The 21,669-nt window shown below is 37.5% G+C and overlaps 1 protein-coding gene across 1 annotated transcript; it reads right to left on the minus strand.

The window, feature by feature from the left end:
* Window positions 1–5,313: 5,313 nt before the first annotated feature.
* LOC139739703 (protein brambleberry-like) lies at window positions 5,314–21,162 on the minus strand. The gene is made up of 12 exons (XM_071650314.1): window positions 20,828–21,162; window positions 18,922–19,050; window positions 17,580–17,765; window positions 16,814–17,036; window positions 16,347–16,463; window positions 14,447–14,626; window positions 12,860–13,066; window positions 12,071–12,179; window positions 10,383–10,533; window positions 9,758–9,906; window positions 8,176–8,379; window positions 5,314–7,337 (listed from the first exon to the last, which is right to left on the minus strand). Exons 1-12 carry the CDS (start codon window positions 21,080–21,082, stop codon window positions 7,181–7,183), a joined length of 2,067 nt encoding a protein of 688 aa, XP_071506415.1. The 5' UTR covers window positions 21,083–21,162; the 3' UTR covers window positions 5,314–7,180.
* Between the last annotated feature and the right edge of the window lie 507 nt (window positions 21,163–21,669).

A 21,669-nucleotide genomic window follows, 5' to 3' on the forward strand; every position in this document is an offset into this window, starting at 1 on the left:
ATGAATTGCAATGTCATTAGTATTATTTTTGTGGGAGAAGATATAAAAATCTGTTTTGTTTTGTTTTGTTTTACTACAGATCTTATATACACAGTATACTGCAGGTAAATAAGGAGACTGCAAATTCTGTAAATATTTAGATATTTTTAAGAATGTATAAAATATACACAATATTCTTATCAGAATTATGCACAGGTCATGATCTATCTTCCACCAATGCCTTTTCCGCTTGATGTTTCCAAAAAGCCTGTGTCGTGCCTGTAATTTTGGCCTTCTTGTTACAGTCTGTAGCAGCCTCAGCAGTGGGAGCTAGTTGGGGCCTGTAGAATAGCAGACTGCAGTAGTACTTTACCATGTTTGCGATTGCCATAACAACAGCCAATCAGACAGCAGGATTTCTGCTTGTTGTCCTGGTAGCAGCAGCAGCTGTAGGCTAGTGTATGCAATAGAGTCCTCGACATAAATCATTTGAAATTTGACTGAGGCTTTTGCTTCATTTCACATTTGTTCATTTACTTGTGTTTGTCTTTATATCTATCAAAAGGTGATGTGTATATCATACATACATTCTTTTCTAACAATGGCTCTGTATTTACAACTCATTGATGAGCTGTGTCCATGCATCTGTATAGGACTTGGGTTACTGCCACACAAGGTTATGTTTTGTGTGCCATTTTCTTTTCTGTGTCTGTCAATGATTAGAAATGAGATCAAGTAGGTAGGTTATTTGAAATGTCCCACCGGTAGCTACATTGTATGACCAAGTCTAGCCAGTTTGTCATTTGTTCTTGTCAAATGACAAGTGTAGTGTTAGTATGTGCAATACCAATGATTTCTATGCTGTAAATCAATCAAAGGCCTGATATTTTATGATATAAAAGAATGAAACTTAGAGCTGCCATTGTTTGGTCATTCTAAAGGAAAGTTTTAAGTTTTCAGGGAAGCTGCCACCCCCTCCCCCCCCCCAAAAAAAAGAAAACAAAAGAAAACAAAAGAAAACAAAGCAAGGGATAAATCCAGCTGTAAAAGGAAATATAATCCTTTCTCTCCTCTGAATTTGTTCACACTGCTCATAAGACTCTTCAGCTGAGAAGAATTGTGAGTTTGGATAGAAAATAAACAATTAAAATTAAAGCCAGCATGACACCAGTTTGCCAAATCTTCTCAATTTACCATGGCAGAATATCAATATTTATCTTTCACTTCCACATCATGTGATTATTTGTTGCTGGATTTGTTACACAAGAATAAAAACATTCCTAGCTCAGGTAAGAGAGTTTTAATGGGTCGCTTACGGCATCCCAAACACACACCGTAAGTCTTTAAAAGGTTGCAATATGCAATTTACTGCCCCACCAACTGTACTTCCAAAAATGGTTTAAAAGGAAATGAATATATGAAATGCACTTAAGTGTGTTGTAAATGTGGTCTTACTTCTCATATCAAATATCTATTTTATACAAAATAAGAAGATAAATATTATATTAACAGATATGATAAAATTTTGCACATGCAACAGCATGCAACAGAATTTATTGTGACTCTGTGAAAGAGACAAATATTCAAATTTGAAGATAATGATGAATTGTAATGAGAATAAAATAAAACTTTGTGTTTCATCTTCGATATGTGCACACCTTAACTCTGTATCAAGTATTCATATGCCTAGTTAACTTGTGTAGCTATGACAAAGTCTTGAATCCTCTTCAGCATACTTGGACAAGATGGACTGATGATGGATGTGTATTATTACACAAATGATAACTGGTCTTAAACGGGTCTGAGTAAAAGAGATTCGTGTAGTGCTCAATGATGTAGGTGGTATCCATTAAAGAATTTTGTTTCCTTTTCCGGTAATTCCAGAGTTGACCATTCAAGGTAAAGCAGGCTCTGAGGTTGATGTTTGCAGTGGGCTACCACTGTCACATTGTGATGTCACTTTTCTTATTTTCATACCACAAATAAACCTCTTCATAACAAGATTTAGAATAGATTGATAGAGCTATTAAAAGAAAGTAGCTTTAACTGTGGGATACAAGTACATTGTATATGATAGTTTTAAAGGCCCACACAAGAATCACTGTGTTTTTGGCTCTATGTTTTGTTCATATTTTATGAGACATTTTGGTTTCTTCTTTTTCCCCTCAGTACTTGTTTGTTGTAAATAAATGCCTAAATTGTATATTTTGGACACACTCAAGCCATGTCAAATATTCTTCAGGTGCAATTCTATGTAAAGCTCTTTTTCTTCATTAATTTGATATAGTAAATCAGACCAAAGTGAAGGAAGAAGTTTCAGCAAAATCAGACCTAAAATCAGAAAGTTGTGGACTTCAATGATTTGCAAGTTTTTTTTCCAGATGGTGGTATTTATTGCGCCCACATTATGCAAATTTTCATCCCTTAATCTTCATTACAAGAATCTTGCAACACAGCACAAACTTGATGGAAAAATACAAGTCTTTCCTTTTCACTTCATTGCGAAATAAATTCAATAAAGACTTGTGTCCAATGTGATAAAAGTTTAACCATTCTGTTTGTTCTGATTTACTCTCCTTAAAAGGGCAAGCTTTCCCCAGTATACATGTGGATTGAGTGAATGCAGCATTATTAGCCGAACGCATCAGTCAAAGTTTGAGAAAAATCCCACAATCTCTTCAGAAGTTGTGAAGTTTTGGTGCTGTCATTGCTTTGTGAGAAGACTGTTAACAGTTTATTACATTGCTGCAGTACGAGATATAGAAAATATATAGAGAATTCCACAAAAGTTCATTTTTATGAAAATCATTCACTCAATCCGCATGTGCATTTTGGGAAACTTTCCCTTTAAAGGAGAACTCTGGATGATTTTCAAACTGGCATTTGAATGTACATCCGTAAACTGGTTACATTGGGTACACAGTTTCAGAATTTATAGTGATTGCGATAAGGAATAATGTTTTCAAAATTCATAACAAATCACAGTGAACGAGTATGATGACCTAACAGCTTCACATGACAATGCATGATTGGATTCTCAAGGAAGCAGAGCAAAAGAAGAAGCATGCATAAATTCTACCCAGGTGAAGTTGTTAAACAAATCAAGTGGCACGGTAATGGAATCACATTGCAACATACAGGAATGTGTGAGCCCCCTATGTCATCATCCTTGCTCAGTGTTATTTGTTGTGGGGTTTTCAGCGTATTGGTTTATCTGATCAATGACCACAATAAATTCCTCAAATCTATACATGGCACTATCGATTTACGCATTACACTTGCTCATGATGTAAAATTGTGAAAATCGTGTGGAATTTGCCTTTAAGGTGAAGTGGAACGGTGTTAAATTGCACTTTTAACCGTCAAAGCAAATGCTGTGTTTGTCCTTTTTCACAAGTACATTTATCATAAGGTATTGATGATCATCGAGACCTTATTCCCAAAGTAAACTTTTCTCATGGTATGTGCTTCTATTTACACTTTTAGAAATGCAGCATACTGTGGAATATATATTATTTGTAAGAAAGTGAAGAAAATAAACGATGGATTGAAGCAAATGCAGTTATGATATTTTATCTTAAGAATAATTTGTAGTTGCGAGTATCTTTCCGCTGTTATTAGAGAGAGCATGCAGTGTAACTGTCTTATCATTTGGTGTGAATGTGTGTGTCTAATGTGCATACCAATTGGTACTGTACAAAGTGTTATTTTCACATACAGATATTTTTGTGAATGAGGAGGTCACAGACATTTTTGGAGATGTTGTTTTCACGATCTGACATTGACATATTAAATACCCGGCCCAACAGTGATTCGCAAAATTCATGAAAATTGAATCCGCGCAAAAATAACAGCTTTCACAGTACATATTATACACACACCCACACACTAACAAGGGGAGCTCATAGAATGAGCTGCTTTGGACTGCTGAAATTTCTTCTTTATATCGGGTAAACTAGTTACATCAGGGATAAAACTAAAGAATTTTGAAGGAATGTGAAACACAAAATGGTATAATCTACCACTACACTGTATAATTATCTTTTGTTTGCATTTACTCCACTCATCAATGTAACTTCACCATGGCATGGAATTATACTTCAATTTCGAACCCAGTTCCTCCATGCAGTTCAAATTCTCCAAACAATTACTACTTCAAGTATGCCAAATACACTACTTCAGAATTAGGGTGTTTGACAGTCAGAAAGAACACACAGACAGGCATTCTTTTTTTTTCTTTTTTTCTTTTTTTTAGAATTATACACTTCAGCTTTTATTTTATAGCAAAATTCAATGAGTACAAATAACTAGTTGCAAAACATTAATATGTAGAATTGGCCACTGCAAGAAAAGGACAGGTATTACTTCATATTTTCTATTGCAAAAATTGGCATATAATGAGTACTGATTATGATATGATATATGTTATTAAAGCACAATAGTAGAGAAGCATTCAATGCAGTAGTTGAAAATCACACAGACATGCATTATCTCATTCTGAATGGCATACTACATGTACAGTTTTATTCTCCAGCAAGATTCAATGAATATAAATCTGCAAAGAATTCAAAGCAGAATTAGACACTGCAAGTGCAGGGCAGGTATTACATGATATCATATTGCAAAAAATTTATCGGACACGAGTACTGATTACATGAGTTCATATTTCGTCAATCATGATAGCAAAGTTTACTTCAATGCAGGGGATGAAAATGATACAGACATGAATGTACATTGTATTATTCAGAACAATAAAATATAATATTTTGTCAAAAAGATTCCATGAATGCCATGTGATAGCAGCCTATTGTTACGAGATTAAACACTACAAGTACAGGACAAATATTACATAACAATATTCTACAGCACCAGGTGGTAGGAAAGAGTACTGACTATGACTTTTGATACTTTGTTAATAATACTGTAATGGGAGAAGAGCATTTGATTCAGTAAATGAACAAATAATTATACGAGAAGAAAAGATACATTCAATCTGTTACTACACTTCTATTCTGTAAGGTGAAATTCACGTGAGTAAAATGAAAATCACTCACATTGAGTATACACATATAGGTAAAGATACTTAAACACAGCTCTGAAATGACTTGTGTTATTTTGGAATGGTTAAACATTTGTACTTTTATCAGAGTTACAACACCTAATTGGTCAATCACTATTCTTTGGCAGAGAAGAAGAAAAGTTCCATTTTTTTGGCTCTTTACCATTTCCCTGGAAAAGTGCTTATGGGAACAATAACAGGTTCTACATTCCCAGGAACTGGATCCACAAAGCTATTGAACATTATCATTACTTCATTTAATTATATTTGTTTGCTTGAAGCATATATTCTCACCATACATTTATCCGGGAAACAGTTTCAGTTCACAAGTGATGACAGAACAAATTTCACAAATTAAACACTGAAGCACACCATAAAGTGTACAAGCACTTGGGTCTGTGCAAACACTGAACACCAAACCAAACCAATGAATACAAGCTCTTTTTTCTTCAGTGAATAACTAGTTCCAAGATTTAAGGCTGTTGCAGCGGTATCAAAGTACGAAAGGAGTACAGCTGTAGAGACTTGTGCCAGCTATTCAAATGCACTACATAATAGAGAACTCAAATTGAAAATAACAAAAAAGTGACAATACATTCTTCACAAACAAACAAAACACCCAAGAACAGCTAGCACATATCGTCGCTGGGGCGACAAGACCTCGTTATCTACAAAATGTCAAATGTTCAGGAGAGCAAAAAAACATGGCAGCCAAAGCACTGTATCCAATGGGATAGACATTCCTTTGACATGCCGTGGGGGCTTCATTTTTGGGGTAATACATTGAGGATTTGGACAGGACATCACTTAACTGATTGTCTGACCATTAACCAAAAAAAGTCATTTTTACCAAAATTGCAGATACAAGGTCTTGTCACCCCAGCGACGATATGGCAAAATAATACATAGCATTGCAATGAACATGATGTTGCGACTGATTTTGTGCTTCTTTTTTCTTTTGTTAACAATGCTAAACCGACTTCCACTGATATTTGCAATGCAAAGGCATGTTGTCCTTAAGTAAAGTGGCTTTCTATTCTGGTGTAAAGGCAGGCATTACCACCTGGACAGGCACAGACATAGAAAAAAAAAGAATGGAGGTAAACCACACAGGCTTGCTACAAGTTTCAGAGCACCATACAATTTTTAAACATAATCACAGAAGATTAAAAACTTTTATTTACTATCATCTTTGCTGAGCAGAAAAATACTTTTGCCGTGACCACATCTGCAAATCTGACCCATCTGTACTCTAATGACTCTTTCTACACATCTCTCCTATACATCAAGCTGCATGTAAACTGCAATTAAGGACACTTCCTTCAGTAGGCAGTAGCACGTGTGTGTCATATTCTGCCTAAGTTTTGTATCTGCCAATCAGAGATTTCAGTCAGTCAAAATACATACATTATAAAATGCACAATCCCATCAAATTCATACACAGTGTTACATCAACAGTCTCCCTCCGACAATTCCTGTGAGAAGTTAAGAGTAATTACTGTCTCTAACTACAATGATTACATTCCTAGATTAATATAAAACTGAATAGTGTGAAACCATGAAAACAATTTCACACTTATAAATCATGTATGGAACCAATTCACTATGACGAGCTTGCATTTTTTTTCCTTTTTTTTTTAAAGACAATCCTCTCTAGCAAGACTGCTACATGAAAACAAGACATGAGATGTAAGAAAATATTTCATAGATACCACTGAATACATTACATCTAACTTACGAAGAAGAATATTGCTGGAATGAAAAGTCAAGAAATGTCAAGTCAAAGAAAGTTTAGACATACTATGCATGTGCAAGTGGATGGTGCTACAGTACAACATGTAGGCTTTGTGCATGTGTGGGTTAGGGTGTTAGTGCGTAGCTGTTATGCATATGGTAGTTTGCTGTCATACTCCGACTAATATTTTCAATGCAGTTTCCACATACAGCTAGCTATCTCTACTTTCATCTATCTCACTTGTAGGTATAATAAACATGCAATTTGTATCCCTACGTAACAGAAGATGAAGATTTCTTCTTGGCAAGATAATCCAAGTTCCATGAAGTGGTGTAGTATGGGTGAGAATTGCTGACTTCTCCCACCTTGACAGGGGTCAAGGGTCAAGGGTCAGGCAGGCAGGGGGCTCAGTTTGCCTTGGCTGGAGTGTTGGTCAAGCTGCCAGTGGGCGTTCCAGCATGCCTGTAGCAGAAGTCCCTGCCTGAGGCACAGGGAAGACGGCAGGGAAAACCCGCCTTGGTCAGACCACCGCACGGACGGCGGCTGGGGGATGAGGACCTGGAACTAGAGGACAGGGACAATTCCTGCTGATGTAAAACTTATCAAACTTTACTATCACATACTGGTAACTGATATACACGTGGCATTTTTACAGCATATTGGATATTGTTTGATATGAGCAACACTAGAAATGTGTTATAAACATTTTGTGTAAATGTAATGGTATGCTTGACTTCCGACCAGTAAATGTAAATAGGCCTATTACCAATAAAAGAGCATCTAATGCTGTTGCCTTTCATGAAAATATCAATGTCAATTAAAAAAAAAAAAGAAATAAAAAAAAGAAACTAATGATAGTGATAATGATACTTATTACAACAATAGTTCAGATAGTGATAATGATGATGATAATAATTATCATCATCTTGATAATGATAGTAATAATGACAATAAATCACCATCAAAATCATAATAACTATAATCAGTAGTCATTACGATGGTTATATATGACATCTTTAGTGTCACAGTTTTTCTACATAGTACTGCTGTCAAGTGGAGAGATAAGAAATGGATCTACCAACTTGATAAGTGATGAAAAAAGACATTTAAGTCTTGAGCATAAAACAAACACAGCTCAAGATTATAGTTCTCATTGCTGACTCATAAGTAAACTGACCAAGGGAATCTCTTGTTTCACAAGGCCCAAAACACACACAACACAGCTTTGCATTGAATACAAGTATTACAATATAGGACTTTAGACCTCATCACAACAAACTGTGTGTAAAAACTGCCTGGACAATCAATAAAACATTATTACACATGCATGCATTATAACATCTAAAAAGTTTGAAGAAGTTTTGAAACACCAGCCAAAAGGTGGCATGTTGCACCATCTCACCTGGAAGGGGTGCCACTCCTGCGCCCCCTCTGACTCGGACTGGGCGTGGCCATCTGCACCTGCTCCAGGGTGGGTCCAAGCTGGCGCTTGGTCACCGAGAGGTTTGGGGTGGCCCCAAAACTCATGGCATTTCCCATGGTGGACTGCTCGTTGGGCATTGGGGTCGGGTCAGCATTGGTGCTGAGGTTTGTCACTGTCAGAGTTCTGGGTGGGTATAAGTTGAGGAGGGTAAAACAGAAACAGTATATTATTCTGCTTCTTCCTTATTATAGTGGCTTCTGTATGTTTCTTGGAAAATCTGTGAGATAATAAGAAACTTGAACGTGTGACCAAAAATAAAAGTACAGCTAAAGGGATTAATGGTGACAGAATTATTTAAACATAAAGAAAACATAAGATAAAGCCTAAGTATCTATTTGACATGTCTTCTACATTTGTAAATCTGTTACAGGAATACATCTGCAAAGGATCAACTCTACTCTTATCTACATTTTTAGATGCACGGAAGAGAAAAACCATGCTATGCAACCTTTTAATAGCACACATTGTAAAGTGAGCATAAGAATAAAACCAAATGCAACATGCAGACAAAGAGTCAAATAACATGGCAAGTATTACAAGACATAGCAGAGCACGCAATACATACTACTGTATATGCTGTTATTTTTGCGTACAGATATTTTTGCGAATGAGGAGGTCATAAACATTTTCGCAAGATGTTGTTTTCGCGAACTGACACCGACGCTAACGTACATGCGCTACTACACTAGCTCATGGAGACATATCGTGTGTTGTTAAATTCGCGATCCAACTGAGATTCGCAAAATTCGCGAAAATAACAGCTTATACAGTACTTATTCCTCCAGGGTGTTTCCAAACAGTATAGCATTAAATCTAGGTACTACCGAAGCTGATCTTGTACATGTATATTACAATGATTCAATTCAGATTTACGACCCAAGACAACAGAAGCTAAAAATGATGAGCTACTCAAATGTGAAGCAATCAAGATATTTTCGCACATTTCAGAAAAGATGATTACAGTATTATATATTGTTTCAAAGAGAGTACGAGCATGATGCAGCCCTTTTCTAGGAACCCGACTACAACAAAATGGCCAGCGCTAAAATGAGATGACAGTATCATAAAGATAATACCTCTTTCAGACAATCTTGGAAATGGATTTTAATAGAAGTGCTACACCATTAAACAAGAGAAAATGTCACATCATTGAACTGTCTATGGGTATTCTTTTCCACCTATTACCAAGATAATCGCAGCACACAAATAAGGGGGATTATCTTGGGGAATGCATGAAAGCACACCATTACTTGTGTCAATAAAGTCAGGTCAAAGGTTACAGGAATAGTGTGTATACATGGTGCATCCTGCATTTCATCTTGTGCAGTAAGCATGTGTCAAAGCACAGAAAACAATACTTCATCACAGAATGGGCACTCATAAAAGTGGCACAGACTCCTCAAGACTATATGTGAACACAAAGTTTTTGGGTCCTACATGTATCATTTGGAAACAGATAATTAAGCAGGAATCCTGTGAAGAGATACCAGAGAAATCTGACCTTCTGGACGTCATGTCTAGAGTGTCTTCACCCTCGTCACTCGTGAAGTCTGACTCCGTCTCTTTGTCGTCTCCAGTATCGTTCACATCTCCTCTGAATGTCTCATCCCTGCTGGCATCAGTAACTGGTTGCTTCTTCTTTTGACTATCCTGAGGGTTTTAAAGGAAAATTGCTCCAGTTTGATTGAAATGTGGAAAAATGTCTGTAAGCATTGCAAAAGCATTATCCTTATATGTAAAAATGGATCCTTTGTTGGTTATAAACTTAGAACCATTTCACAATAAGGTATGATTTTTACACCAAAGAATAAAGAAAGAAGAAAGAAATTCAAAATGAACTTTCATGTCATACTATGTAACAAATGAAATGATGCACTGAAAAGTTTCAGGCACGGAAAACTAGTCATATGAATGTCTAAAAGTGCCCTCTTTTTCGGGATGCCTTAAATTCAATACTCAATTGTGAGTGTATCAATATTTGACAAGCAGGAAGGACAAAGAGCTTTCTATTTCTACACAAGATATGCCATGAACTATATGACGTCCTGTGTGTCATCTTGCATATGGGGCTAGATTGTTCTCTGATGATGCGTTTCCATGGCAATGAAAGAGACAAGATTCCTCACCATCAACACGCTACTCATGTCCCTGGCTCCTTCCGTCAGCATGCTGGTGTACCCCGTAGAGTGGAGACGGTGATGGGCGGTTGGACTGGAGCAGGAATCACTACTCAGGGAGGAGGGGTCATAGGTCAATGTCAGACCTGAGCCTGGAGAGCTATAAGGTTGGTATGATATAAGACATATACAAAATGGTACATGAGGAAAACTGGTTTTTACTGTTTCTTCAGCGAAAGGATTTTAATAACACAGGTGGTCTCAGAGAAGTTGGAAATATAGAATGACTTTTTCATGTTCAGATATTTCATAAAGATAATACTGTTCTTTGTAAAGCAATTCATAGGAGTCTTATCTGGCTCAACATTGGATTTCATCATTTCAATGTGACTGACCATTACCTAGGACTTTCCACCTTGACTCTTTGATATATCATTTGACAAATATGCTACTCAATGGATGGGCCATTACTTGCTGATGAGATCTATGGATGCTGGAAAAGCAAAACAACAGCTACATGTATGAGGCTACCCCAGTGAATTACTGTCTTCAGCTTCCAAATAGTGTACTTGGGGCTGCTGCATGCAGGAGTAAAAATATGAAAATACCTAGAAATGTCGCTATGGTGACTGGTATGCCTCCACCATAATGCATGGTTCTCCGAATAGGTCTATAGCACAATGCCTTGACAATGTGTGATGACAGTTTCACATAACTGGCAAAATATTAAAATGACAGGTTTGTCACACATGCATTGAATGTTCACTTTCCTTGAACTAGGTTTATTTGGATGAATGGCTATACTGTCTGATAAGAGCGCAGGAATTTGGGGATTTGTACCCAACTTTTGACCTTTTTATAAGTTTAAAGATGTGTGAAATTTAACACTTTCACTTGACCTTTGACCTTTTGGCCTTTGAACTTTTGACAAGAAACTTCCCAGAGAATCTGTATTGTGTAATACATGCATATACTAAGTTTCAAGAAAAAATCCTGCAGGCATTGCATAGATAAGACTGAATGAGTTGACTTCGACCTTTGACCCCTGACCTTTGACCCATGACCCTTAAATTCCCTACATGATCACTGCAAGTCAGTACATGCATATATACTAAGTTCCATGAAGATACCTTGAAGTATTTGTGAGATATGGAGAAAAAAAGTGAAATGTTGAAATTTTCACTTGACCTTTGACCCTTGACCTTTGACCTCACGACCCAAAACTCTCTCTGGGGAATTTTCATTTGGTAGTTCATGTATACACCAAGTTTCAAGAAAATACCTCCGGCATTGCAGAGATATAGGGGAAATAGTGAAATTTTGGGCATTTGACCTTGATCTTTGACCTTTGACCTTGAGCATGTGCACCAAAAGTTGATAGGCACAACTTCGCCCACTCATACATATACATCCCAAGTTTCATTAGGATACCTCTAACGGTTCTTTAGATATGCTGTCCACAAAATTGATTACGGACGGAAGGACGGACGGACGGACGGACAGACGGACAACCCGAAAACATAATGCCTCCGGCGACACTTCGTGGCGGAGGCATAAAAACAGGTTGTTGTTGTTGTGGTGGTTTTGCATTTTTTCTAATAAGAGGGCTGTTGTCTGAGACTGGCATGCTCAAGTATTACATCACTTACAGGCTACAATTCACTTCATTCACTGATAAACAGAGAGCTTTAACGTACCCATGAATGTGAGATATATCAGGAAGGTAAAGAGTCACAGGTTTCCTTGCTTCAATTCTCTCAACCCCCTTCCGTCTATACGAAGAGATCCACAGGGCAAGCCAGTTTGCTGGAATCAAGAAATAAATACGGGTAAATCCATTAGTGCACACCATAGACCATACTATGCTCTGACCACTTCTTAGTTTGTTTAGTAGCCAATGTTAAAGAACGATGAAGTAAGGTTTTGAAATACCAATCTGAGCTCTGCACTAAAAATGATGACTTGAAAGCAACATTTCAACAACAATTGCGGTTAAGAAAGTGTAACGCAGAACTTGTGTTACAGACATTAGATTTTGATTGATAAATAATGAATACAATGAACTATGATGCATCCTGGTAAACTTTGGAATGGTACAAGTTTCTTATCTTGATAAGAGAGAAATCAGCAGCATATTCACAGATTTTCTCTGTGAATGATATTATACAATGGGTGTAAATTGACTTGTACAAAGCAACTATGCCAAAGATAAATTGGTAATATTAAATGAGAGTCATACATGTGAAAGAAATCAAATGGAATGAAATCATGTATATACAAAATACAAATACACAGCAATTATTCTACAGCGCAAATACTGCATCATATATAAATGTACCAAAGACATTGTTAACATTGGATAATGGATAATAAGTCTAAAAATAATAATAACGCTGATGATGTTTTGACATCTGAGGAAGGGTCAGTGGCACAATTTGCCTCTGATTTACCAAAGTAAATGCCCGAGTGGAGAGGAAGACACTAACCTGTTACCACGGCAACGATGAAGAAGGAGAGGGCCGGAAAGTCCAGACTGGTGCCATTCTTCATCTCTGCTGCTGCATTCAGCGGCACTATGAACAGCAGGACGAGACGGGAGAAGAATGGTGTCTGGAGGAAGGAGCTCAGCACAGCAGCCAGGAAGAAGTAGATGGAGTGGAGGGTGCAGGTGACTAGGACCGCCATGTTTTCCCCTGAAGAAAGGAAGGAAAGAAAACTTGGTTAAATACTAAGCTTCCTTTCAGATGGTAGAAAAATTTCTTGTGTAATCATGATTATAATCTCTATAGAAGAATCCTGATTGTAATCAAGATCATTCTTGCATCTGAAAGCAAATTCATGAATTCAAAATTCTCCAATCTTGATTAGCAAATTGAGGTCCAGAATGTTTTCAAATCTTGACTTGCTTGATTAATATTGCGCACTTCCAGTCTGAAAGACTTGACTTCCAAACATAAGTGAGGAGGCGGAGCTTTGCTTGACCCTACATTTACTTCCACGTACAGACCACATGAAATTTAAAGTAATCTACCTGCGATGCATCTAGCATGTGCTTTGGGAGTTTAATTGACAGGTCAGAAAGCTCGTACCTCCAAAACTCAAATCAAAATTACTATTACGAGTCATAAGCATGATTACAAGACAGATTTTTCCATCGTCTGAGAGAGCTCTAAATAATTCAAATGCAATTCAAATCCATATTCAAGATAACTTTGCTACATGGAGTATAACTAAAAGAAAAGAGCAATATGAAGTTTCATTTTAAAAAAAGTACATGAAATAACAAATAAGGTAATGGAATTTTGATGTTTCACACACACGTATAGAACACAGATATTAGCTGCAATCATATACATGTACAACCATATTAGGTGATGATGTAATCACTTTTAAAGTCTCTCATATCCTTGTACACAAGTACCAGTACACATAAATATTTATTATAAAAATCATATCTTTGGTTGTTTGTTTAACAACTACGACCCCTTCCTGCCAAAAGGGTCATTATTGTGAAAATATCAAAACACAATATTCAATGCGCAGGACACAGGGTTTTCTTTGCAACGTAAATACAAGGAAATTTGGTGAAAATTTCTATGCAGGACAGTGAGAAATTTATGAGGTATTGATGGGAGTGTAATGAGAAGGTGACTAGAACTGCCCCATCTTTCCCATAAAGAATAGGAAGCAAGCTAAAACTCAAAGCCTTAAATCAAATGGCAAAGCTTAAACATAAATGTTTGAATACTTGCCAATCATGTTTGATTTTTACAAATAAAATTTCTCTTGAAAGCAAGAGACTATGAAGCAGAGGAGTGAAAATCTCTCTTGATATCTCATATGCTTTGGGGAGGTAAGTGTTAACAATGAGAAGATGATTACAGTATAGGTACCACATCATTCCTCTATAAACTAGAACTTCGTAGATTATGATTCAAGTACTTTTTTTCTGACTTCTTGTAACACATGGTATCAATTTTGCTGCTCCCCTCTTATTAAAGCTCAAGGCTAATCTGAAACATTTGAAAATGACGATTTCTCCTTCCCCCTTCTGGCATATCACTTCATCTTACCGGTCCACTTGAGGAGCGAGGTGACCCAGCCAAGCTGCTGGTTGATCTCAGCCTGCATGTCCTCCATGACGTGCAGGAGGTAGGCAATGGTCTCGTTCATCTTGCGCAGGTTCTCCAGTGTGTGCTGGTAGTGGTGAGCAGCCTCCTCCTGGTATGTGTGCATGTACTGCATGTTGTGGTCTGCACCACAAAAGTTAAAGTCCATAACATCAAAAAGAAAGTAATCATGAAAGATGGTTGTATGTCATGTCGTCATCTCCACCCATCATATCATGGCACTCAATATAACTTGCAGCATAATTTCATTATAATATTGATGATAATAATGGTAATAGTGTACTCTTATAACACACTCATTCTACACATAAAAGATATCCATGGCGCTGTGGAAAATAGAAAATGAATGGAACAGGATGCCTTTCAACATAGTATTAGATTAGAATTAAATGTCGCTATAGAGACTAATACGCCTCCACCATAATGTGATAGCATTATTCTCTCAATAGATCTGAAGTACATCTTGACAATGTGAGATGACAGTTTCACATGATTGGCAAAAAAAAAAAATGAAATGGACATGTTTAAAAGTTTGGCACAACTGCAAATGTGTTGAGTGTTTACATTCCTTGAACAAAGTTTCATTTGGATTGCCAAATTTTTCAGTGAGGAAGTATTCAGGAATTTGAGCATTTTCACTTGACCTTTGACCCTTGCCACTCAACTCCATGGCTCACAACTTTTTCTCAAATAATCATTGCCTGGTAATATTAAATTTTCACAATACTTTGAGCTATTATCAAAAGAATTGTGACATTTTAAAATTTTCACTTGACCTTTGACCCCATGGCAAAAATCTTTCCCTCCACCAAATCACTGTGCGGAAATGCATGTATATACCTAGTTTGACTAATTGTATCCATTCAGTACTCTCGAAGGTATGGGGAAGAGGGATGCGATGCAGTGAAAGACTTAGACTAATTAATGCGAAAAGCTAACATGACTGAAGACCGTTTCTGGACTGGTTGACTCTTTATCTCTTTCGTAGGTTACTCTCTCGCTGTCCAAACACGGGTTTCACTCTTAGCGGACACACTCTCCTCTAGGTCAATTCTTTTGAGATAAGCGCAAAGTCTGTCTTATATACTGCTGTCAAACAAGCTCCTCTTGTTCGAGAGAGATAGAGAGGACCAGTCATGAAAGTCACGAGAAAGACGTTTATCGCGCTGCGGAGAATATAGGAGAAGGACGTCTTTGAGCGCATAGATGAAGAGCTGAAAGTCATAGGCAAGGAGAGGATACAAGGACAGGAGAAAGTCAAGATAGGAAGCAAGCACAAAGGGCTGAAGGACAGTGAGAGGCAAGGGCGAAGGGTAAGGGCGAGGATTCTGAAAGTCAGGACAAGGTTGAACTGAGGAGAGCAAGGCAAGAGTTTTGAAAGACAAGGCAAAGTCAAAGTGAGAAGGGACAAAGCGAAAGTACTGAAGGTGAAAGCAAAGTCAGAGCGAGGGAGGCACAGAATGACATGTGAAGGTCAGAAGAACAAAGAAGATGGCCAAAGAGAGTACTCCGCTGTATGCAAAGCAATTGGGATTGGGCTTGCTAAACTAGTAATTTGCAATAGCGCTAGTGAGACATCCTTTACATAGACTTGTACAATAATCATGAAAACAATGAAAAACAAGTAATGCCATATACATAATATTACATCAAACATCTTAACCAAAATGCGTGACAATAGTGTAATTTCAGCATTAAATGTAGTCGATTTCTATCATTTTAACCTGACCTCTGCCTGGTTGTGCAGTTACAAGGTGAGCTGACATTGTTTCTCAGCCATAAGGAGGTAGGGTAACTTTACGATCAACCCCTGCAAAATGTTTTCTATACTCTAATTGCATACCAAGCTTGTCCCAGACATCCTGGGCAACACGGCTGAGGCTGGAGAGGTCCTTGAGGAGTTCCTGATGCTTGGCAGCCTGGTCCAGATCCTGGTCCAACAACTGGCGAGTAGCCTCATCTGTGATTTGAATGAAGCAATGATTCATTATACACATAGATTAAAACTGCAACACAGAGTATTTCTTTCTTTCTCTTTTTTTTTAAAAATCATGGACAAACATTGACGACATTATCATACCAATTTGTGTGGGAGTACAAGGGTGGTGTAGTGGACATCATTTTGGACATTAAAAAAGGAGATTCTGAGTCAAATCTCACTTGGTCTAATGTGAGTACTAACAAGCTAAGAAGTCACCATAATTTCTGAGGAAAGCATTATGCAATTGTTGCATAATTGACAGATACACACTGTCAGCGCAAAACAAGAGATATTGGGAAATCCATCTCAAAGGCAGTATGCAAACTGACCCAGCTGGTGCTTGATGTTGTCCGTCATTTCGGCCAGCTCCTGATGACCGGCAGCTATGAGCGCCTTCTCCCTGGTCAGGTCCCGAATGTTGCTCTCCACGCTGACTTTCAGTCTGGCCTGAGAGGAGCCTAGGGCCTCCTGGGTCTTGACCAGTTTCTCCTGACCCTCCGAGATGGTCTGCAAGGTATCTGTTGCCATGGCGCCCAGCTCTTCTTGACCAGTCTGATCACAAGACAGAATCAAGTCACATACAGTTGAGTCACTGACAGTATAATCATGCATCTTGTCAAACATCTATCATCTTCATGATAAACTGTCAAGCAGGGAGCATTATTTAGGTCTGAACTCCTTTGATGTCAGAGCGTCATTTCACCAGGTATTCTGTCAGAGATTTTCACTACCAAATTTGCTCTCAGTCACTCAGATGCAAGGATTTCAATAGCTTAAAATACATGTAGTTGTCAGAGACTGACAAGTTCCATGAAATGCTGCCCTGATTAATACAGTGGCATAAAGAGGCATAAAATTGAATATTTGGTACTGTATGCTGATAATGGTGTATACCCTAAAAAAGAATTTACAGCGATAACCTTGAATGATTTTTTTAGATATCAACTCTGCCCTATGAGGGCAAGCAAAGTTGATCTTAAAATCTTGATAATGTACCATAACTACTTATATAAAATTATAGTATTTTAAACTGGACCGATTTGCACCATATGGGCAGTAATATCCAGGCCAGGTGAGGGACATGACTAGTCCTACCTTGAGGTCTTCCATGAGGTGAAGCTGTCCCTCAGCACTCAAGGCGAGCTGGTTGACGGCAAACTGGGTCTGCCTCTGGAACTGCTGCTGCCTCACGGAGTAACACACCGACCTGGCTCTGTTGCTAACGATATGGTAGGCATTCCATGTGTTTGGGTCCATGCCACTAGTGCAGTCAGCTACAGTCTAGAAGGAGGAAAAAGCCCATCTTTAAAGAAGCCTGCCATTCTTTATCATTCAGAATGACACATTAAAAAAAATATTCTAGATTTTTCTTCTATGGTACTTGCTTCCACATTGATAACATAGATGAAGAGATGGACAAGCTCTATTATCTGTGAACTACTGTCCAAGTCACACAATAAGAGAGAATTTCATTCATTCAATCCTTATCCTCATAGTTCTTCCACAGAACTTGCTTCTATGTAAAATATGCGTTGAAGAAAAAAATTACCTTTTCGTGTACATTTTGTAAGTATTCCAATGATGATGAATTCAAGATTATGATCTTTGTACAACTGAGGGCCCAATATTTTTCCTGTTTTCATGAAAAGGGCAGGGTTTCTGATGTATTGCATCTTGTTGTATAACCTTAGACCTCCCTGAATGTCTAGATGTAAGATTTCTGAGAGATATTAAATCATCCATTACCATTTTGTATCTTCTCATATGCATGTTTTATCTTTTTTCTGCAAAGGTAAATGTAGAGTAAAGAGCCTTGGACAGAAATTAATATAATGCAAATCCAAGGCAATACAATAAAAGAACATTTTCACCATGAATACCGGTTGCATGTATTGTATGTACATCGGCTATGACTAATGAGGACAATTAACCCAATATGTTGAAGACGGTTTGATTTTGCTACAACGCGCATTTCCCATAGACGCTTGCCCGAGTATACTAAGGACTCATCCTCAACGGGTTAGAAAAAGAAAGAAAAAAAGAATGTGCATTTTAAAAAACCTTTTGGAGTGCTATCATGACACCTTGATGCAGAAGTACGTGGTAAGGAAAGGAAAAAAACTTGTGGGAAGAAAAAGAAAATTCTGTAGTCTATTATACCTGCTAAGGGAGGTTACCACATGTCAGGATCTAAACACAATGTGTTATCTTCTGGAGCAGAGCTAAAAAGAGAGAATGTGACAGCAAAGCTTTTATTCAAGAATAGAAATCCATGTCAACACTTGTGACAGGTTCATATCATGCTAAAGGGAACTGCTGGATGCAGACCATGTGAATAAACCAATGCTTAGTTTATGAAGACAGGGAAAACATAAAAATATTGTAAAGTGAAAACAAAACAAACAAACAAAATCGAGGCAAGACCTTTACAGCTCACCATGTCATCTGTACACTTGTAGGTAGGCCGTCCCTCAGCCTGTGATTGACAGTTGAGCAACCTCACACCCAGTTTGGCAATTTCTTCCTCGGTCATGTCATTGCAGGATGCCTTCAGTTGATATACCACCTACCCACAACATAGCACAAATAGAACAGAAGAGATCAGTTGGACAATTTAAAATGCAGTTTTGAAAGTATTTGATGAGTCTAGTACATTTTTTTTTTGCTTAATAGTAATACTACAAAGTGAAGCAAAAATCTAAACAAAAAAATTTTTAAAAAAAATATAAAAAACTAGCAACAACTGGCATGTGATACTGCCTTTAATTGAATCATTTTCTTCATTATCATTTTTTAATCAATGCAGGCATCCCTGACCTAAGCATTTTGTTATAAAGAGAATAAGTAGATTTGTAATATTTATATCATGCTATCATAAATTTAGTATCCAACATCTGCAATTACATACATGTACATATCATTAATTAAAGTTATATACACTCATTGGCTAAGGCTCTGACACTAAGGGCTTTCAAGTACAACCTAATTGCTAAATAGTTTAAAACTTTAGTTACCATGCAGATTAACCCCGGTGCGCTCCTTCACACAGTAAATACTGTGGGAGCTTTGCGTTCGGGCTGGTCGCAGTTACATTCAGATCTGCTGCAAATATCGTATGTCTGGTCATTTGTAGGGTCTTAAAAGACCCTATTGAGTAGAGGTTCCCGTTCAAAACTTATCATCTATGTACAATTTATAGAACTTTTGTAACCCTCTATTTAACATAATGTTTTAAGAAGTTATCCTGGGTTTTCAGTTCAACAGTTTCAAACCCACATATTGACCAAAAAAATTGGTCTTTATCTGGTCCTGGGAGATACATGTACATTGTATGTTCCGCAGAGACTGCGTATGGCTTCACAGAATCCCCTCCTATATGTAGTCTATGGAGGAGAGCCATAAATGTCAAAAAAAAATAAATGATTGAAAAAAAAAAATCCTCAAAACAGACAGATTTTTCTGTCTAACCCATGTCCCCTTGATGCTACATTCAGAGTGATGGATCCTGTCGAGTACCAACGTAGAAGTAGAAGTACTTTGGTATCTCTTTTTATTTTGTACTGACAGTCCCAGAATGTTACAAGGATACACTGTAGGATCTGAGTCATGATCGTTGCACTGTACAGTGTACAAACATAGCTGTTATGACAACAAAAAAAGAAAGAAAGAAAGAAACAAACAAACATCATACAATTGTGAAACACTTCTACATACAAAAAAATATATATAGAGTCTAGTTCTATATCAAACAGTCTTTGGAATGGCATACAAATGCCTAGACAGAAAAATCTGTCTGTCCAGAGGAGTCTTTTCTCATTTTTTTTTTTTTTTTTTTTTACTTTTACGGCTCTCCTCCATTAAAGGAGGGGATTCCGAGAAGCCAAACACAGTCTCTGCGGATTATATCCCCGACGACAAGATACTGTAATTACAGACCGATCTTTCGGTCAAACAAATGCCCCCTAACCAACCCAAGTCAAGTGTACGAAAGTATGAAAATAAAACAGAAAGGGACAGAGCAGGTACTGGAAATGATGCCCATAGACAACAGTGACATTATTGACCACGAATCTGCAGATTATAAATTACAGGTGTATTTACCAATGAACATGATGAATGTTACAAAACACTGGTTAGACCCTTTAGTTATATGCTAGTTTTATTTATACTACAATTGTAATTACTAATTTACATGCTGTAGGGGCCTATATTAACTTAGATTTGGTAGTCTGATAGTCATTGATACTGAATGGGAATTTAAGTGTCATTGAACTTGATCAAAATTCTAGCTGGTAAAACAAATTATGCCTTGAATTCCACCCTGTTGTTGGCGCATGGCGTACCGTATGGTGGCAAGTGTCCAACTCTGAAAGCCCTGCCATTAGTTCTTTCCCGGTGCCGAGAAATCTTTCGTCCGCCGACTTGATTTCAAACGGAACTCGCCCGGCTGGCCCAGCCGCGGTGGTTGTTGTGCTCTGCGAAGAAGAGGCATCTTTTTCCTGCTGCTCTGATCGACCAAAAATCCACGAAAGGAAAGCGTCTGCATCACAAATAAGAAATGAAAATATCACAACTAACACCATCAGATGTGCCTTCATGATAAATTTCAACTCAAATCACAGCAGTTGCGAAATAATTTTTCTTTTGTGTGTGTCCATCAGGTTTTGAATACAGTCAATCGTCTTCATTCACAAGCAATACAATACAATGCAAGCGCTTTCTATTCAAAACATTGGCGGGGCGGTTCACACGCTACACGTACATCCATTGGTTTGCATGGTAATGAGATGCAGAGTCGAGTCTGGACAGGCATTTAAACAGTTCAAAGGTCAGACAGACTGACGTCTTGAAGGTAAAATCGTAACAACTTTATTTAGTTAATTTTATGTCTGATTTGTGTCCGAATTTAATCTATGTCATGTATTGATTAATGAGTGTAAGGAGCTAAGAGGATGATACAAATGGTAGTAGGCATATCTGATTTAAAGCAGATTTTGTTGAAGTTCGCAGAAGGCAGGGCCCGACGAAGTACGGTCCCATGCATTCATATTTATGCTGTGTTTTTCTGTCATTCCATTAAATCGCGATGGCGATGGAATGACCCCGAAAAAAGTGACTTTAATATGTAAATTTAGTAAAGAATGATAATAGATATTCTCATTCTTTTTTGTTCTTCTTCTTCCGA

This window comes from Diadema antillarum, unplaced genomic scaffold (assembly GCF_040938485.1).
Source record: "Diadema antillarum isolate AM-2024a unplaced genomic scaffold, OU_Dant_1.0 seq00000810_RagTag, whole genome shotgun sequence".
Taxonomy (NCBI): domain Eukaryota; kingdom Metazoa; phylum Echinodermata; class Echinoidea; order Diadematoida; family Diadematidae; genus Diadema; species Diadema antillarum.

What these genes read in the sequence shown, in the direction of transcription:
- LOC139739703 (XM_071650314.1), bottom strand. Translation starts at nt 21,082, where the DNA reads ATGAAGGCACATCTGATGGTGTTAGTTGTGATATTTTCATTTCTTATT. An exon ending in ACAAGTGTACAGATGACATG is followed by an intron (nt 17,766 to 18,921) that starts GTGAGCTGTAAA and finishes TCCTCCTTCTAG; the next exon opens with ACTGTAGCTGACTGCACTAG. An exon ending in CTAGACATGACGTCCAGAAG is followed by an intron (nt 8,380 to 9,757) that starts GTCAGATTTCTC and finishes ATACCCACCCAG; the next exon opens with AACTCTGACAGTGACAAACC.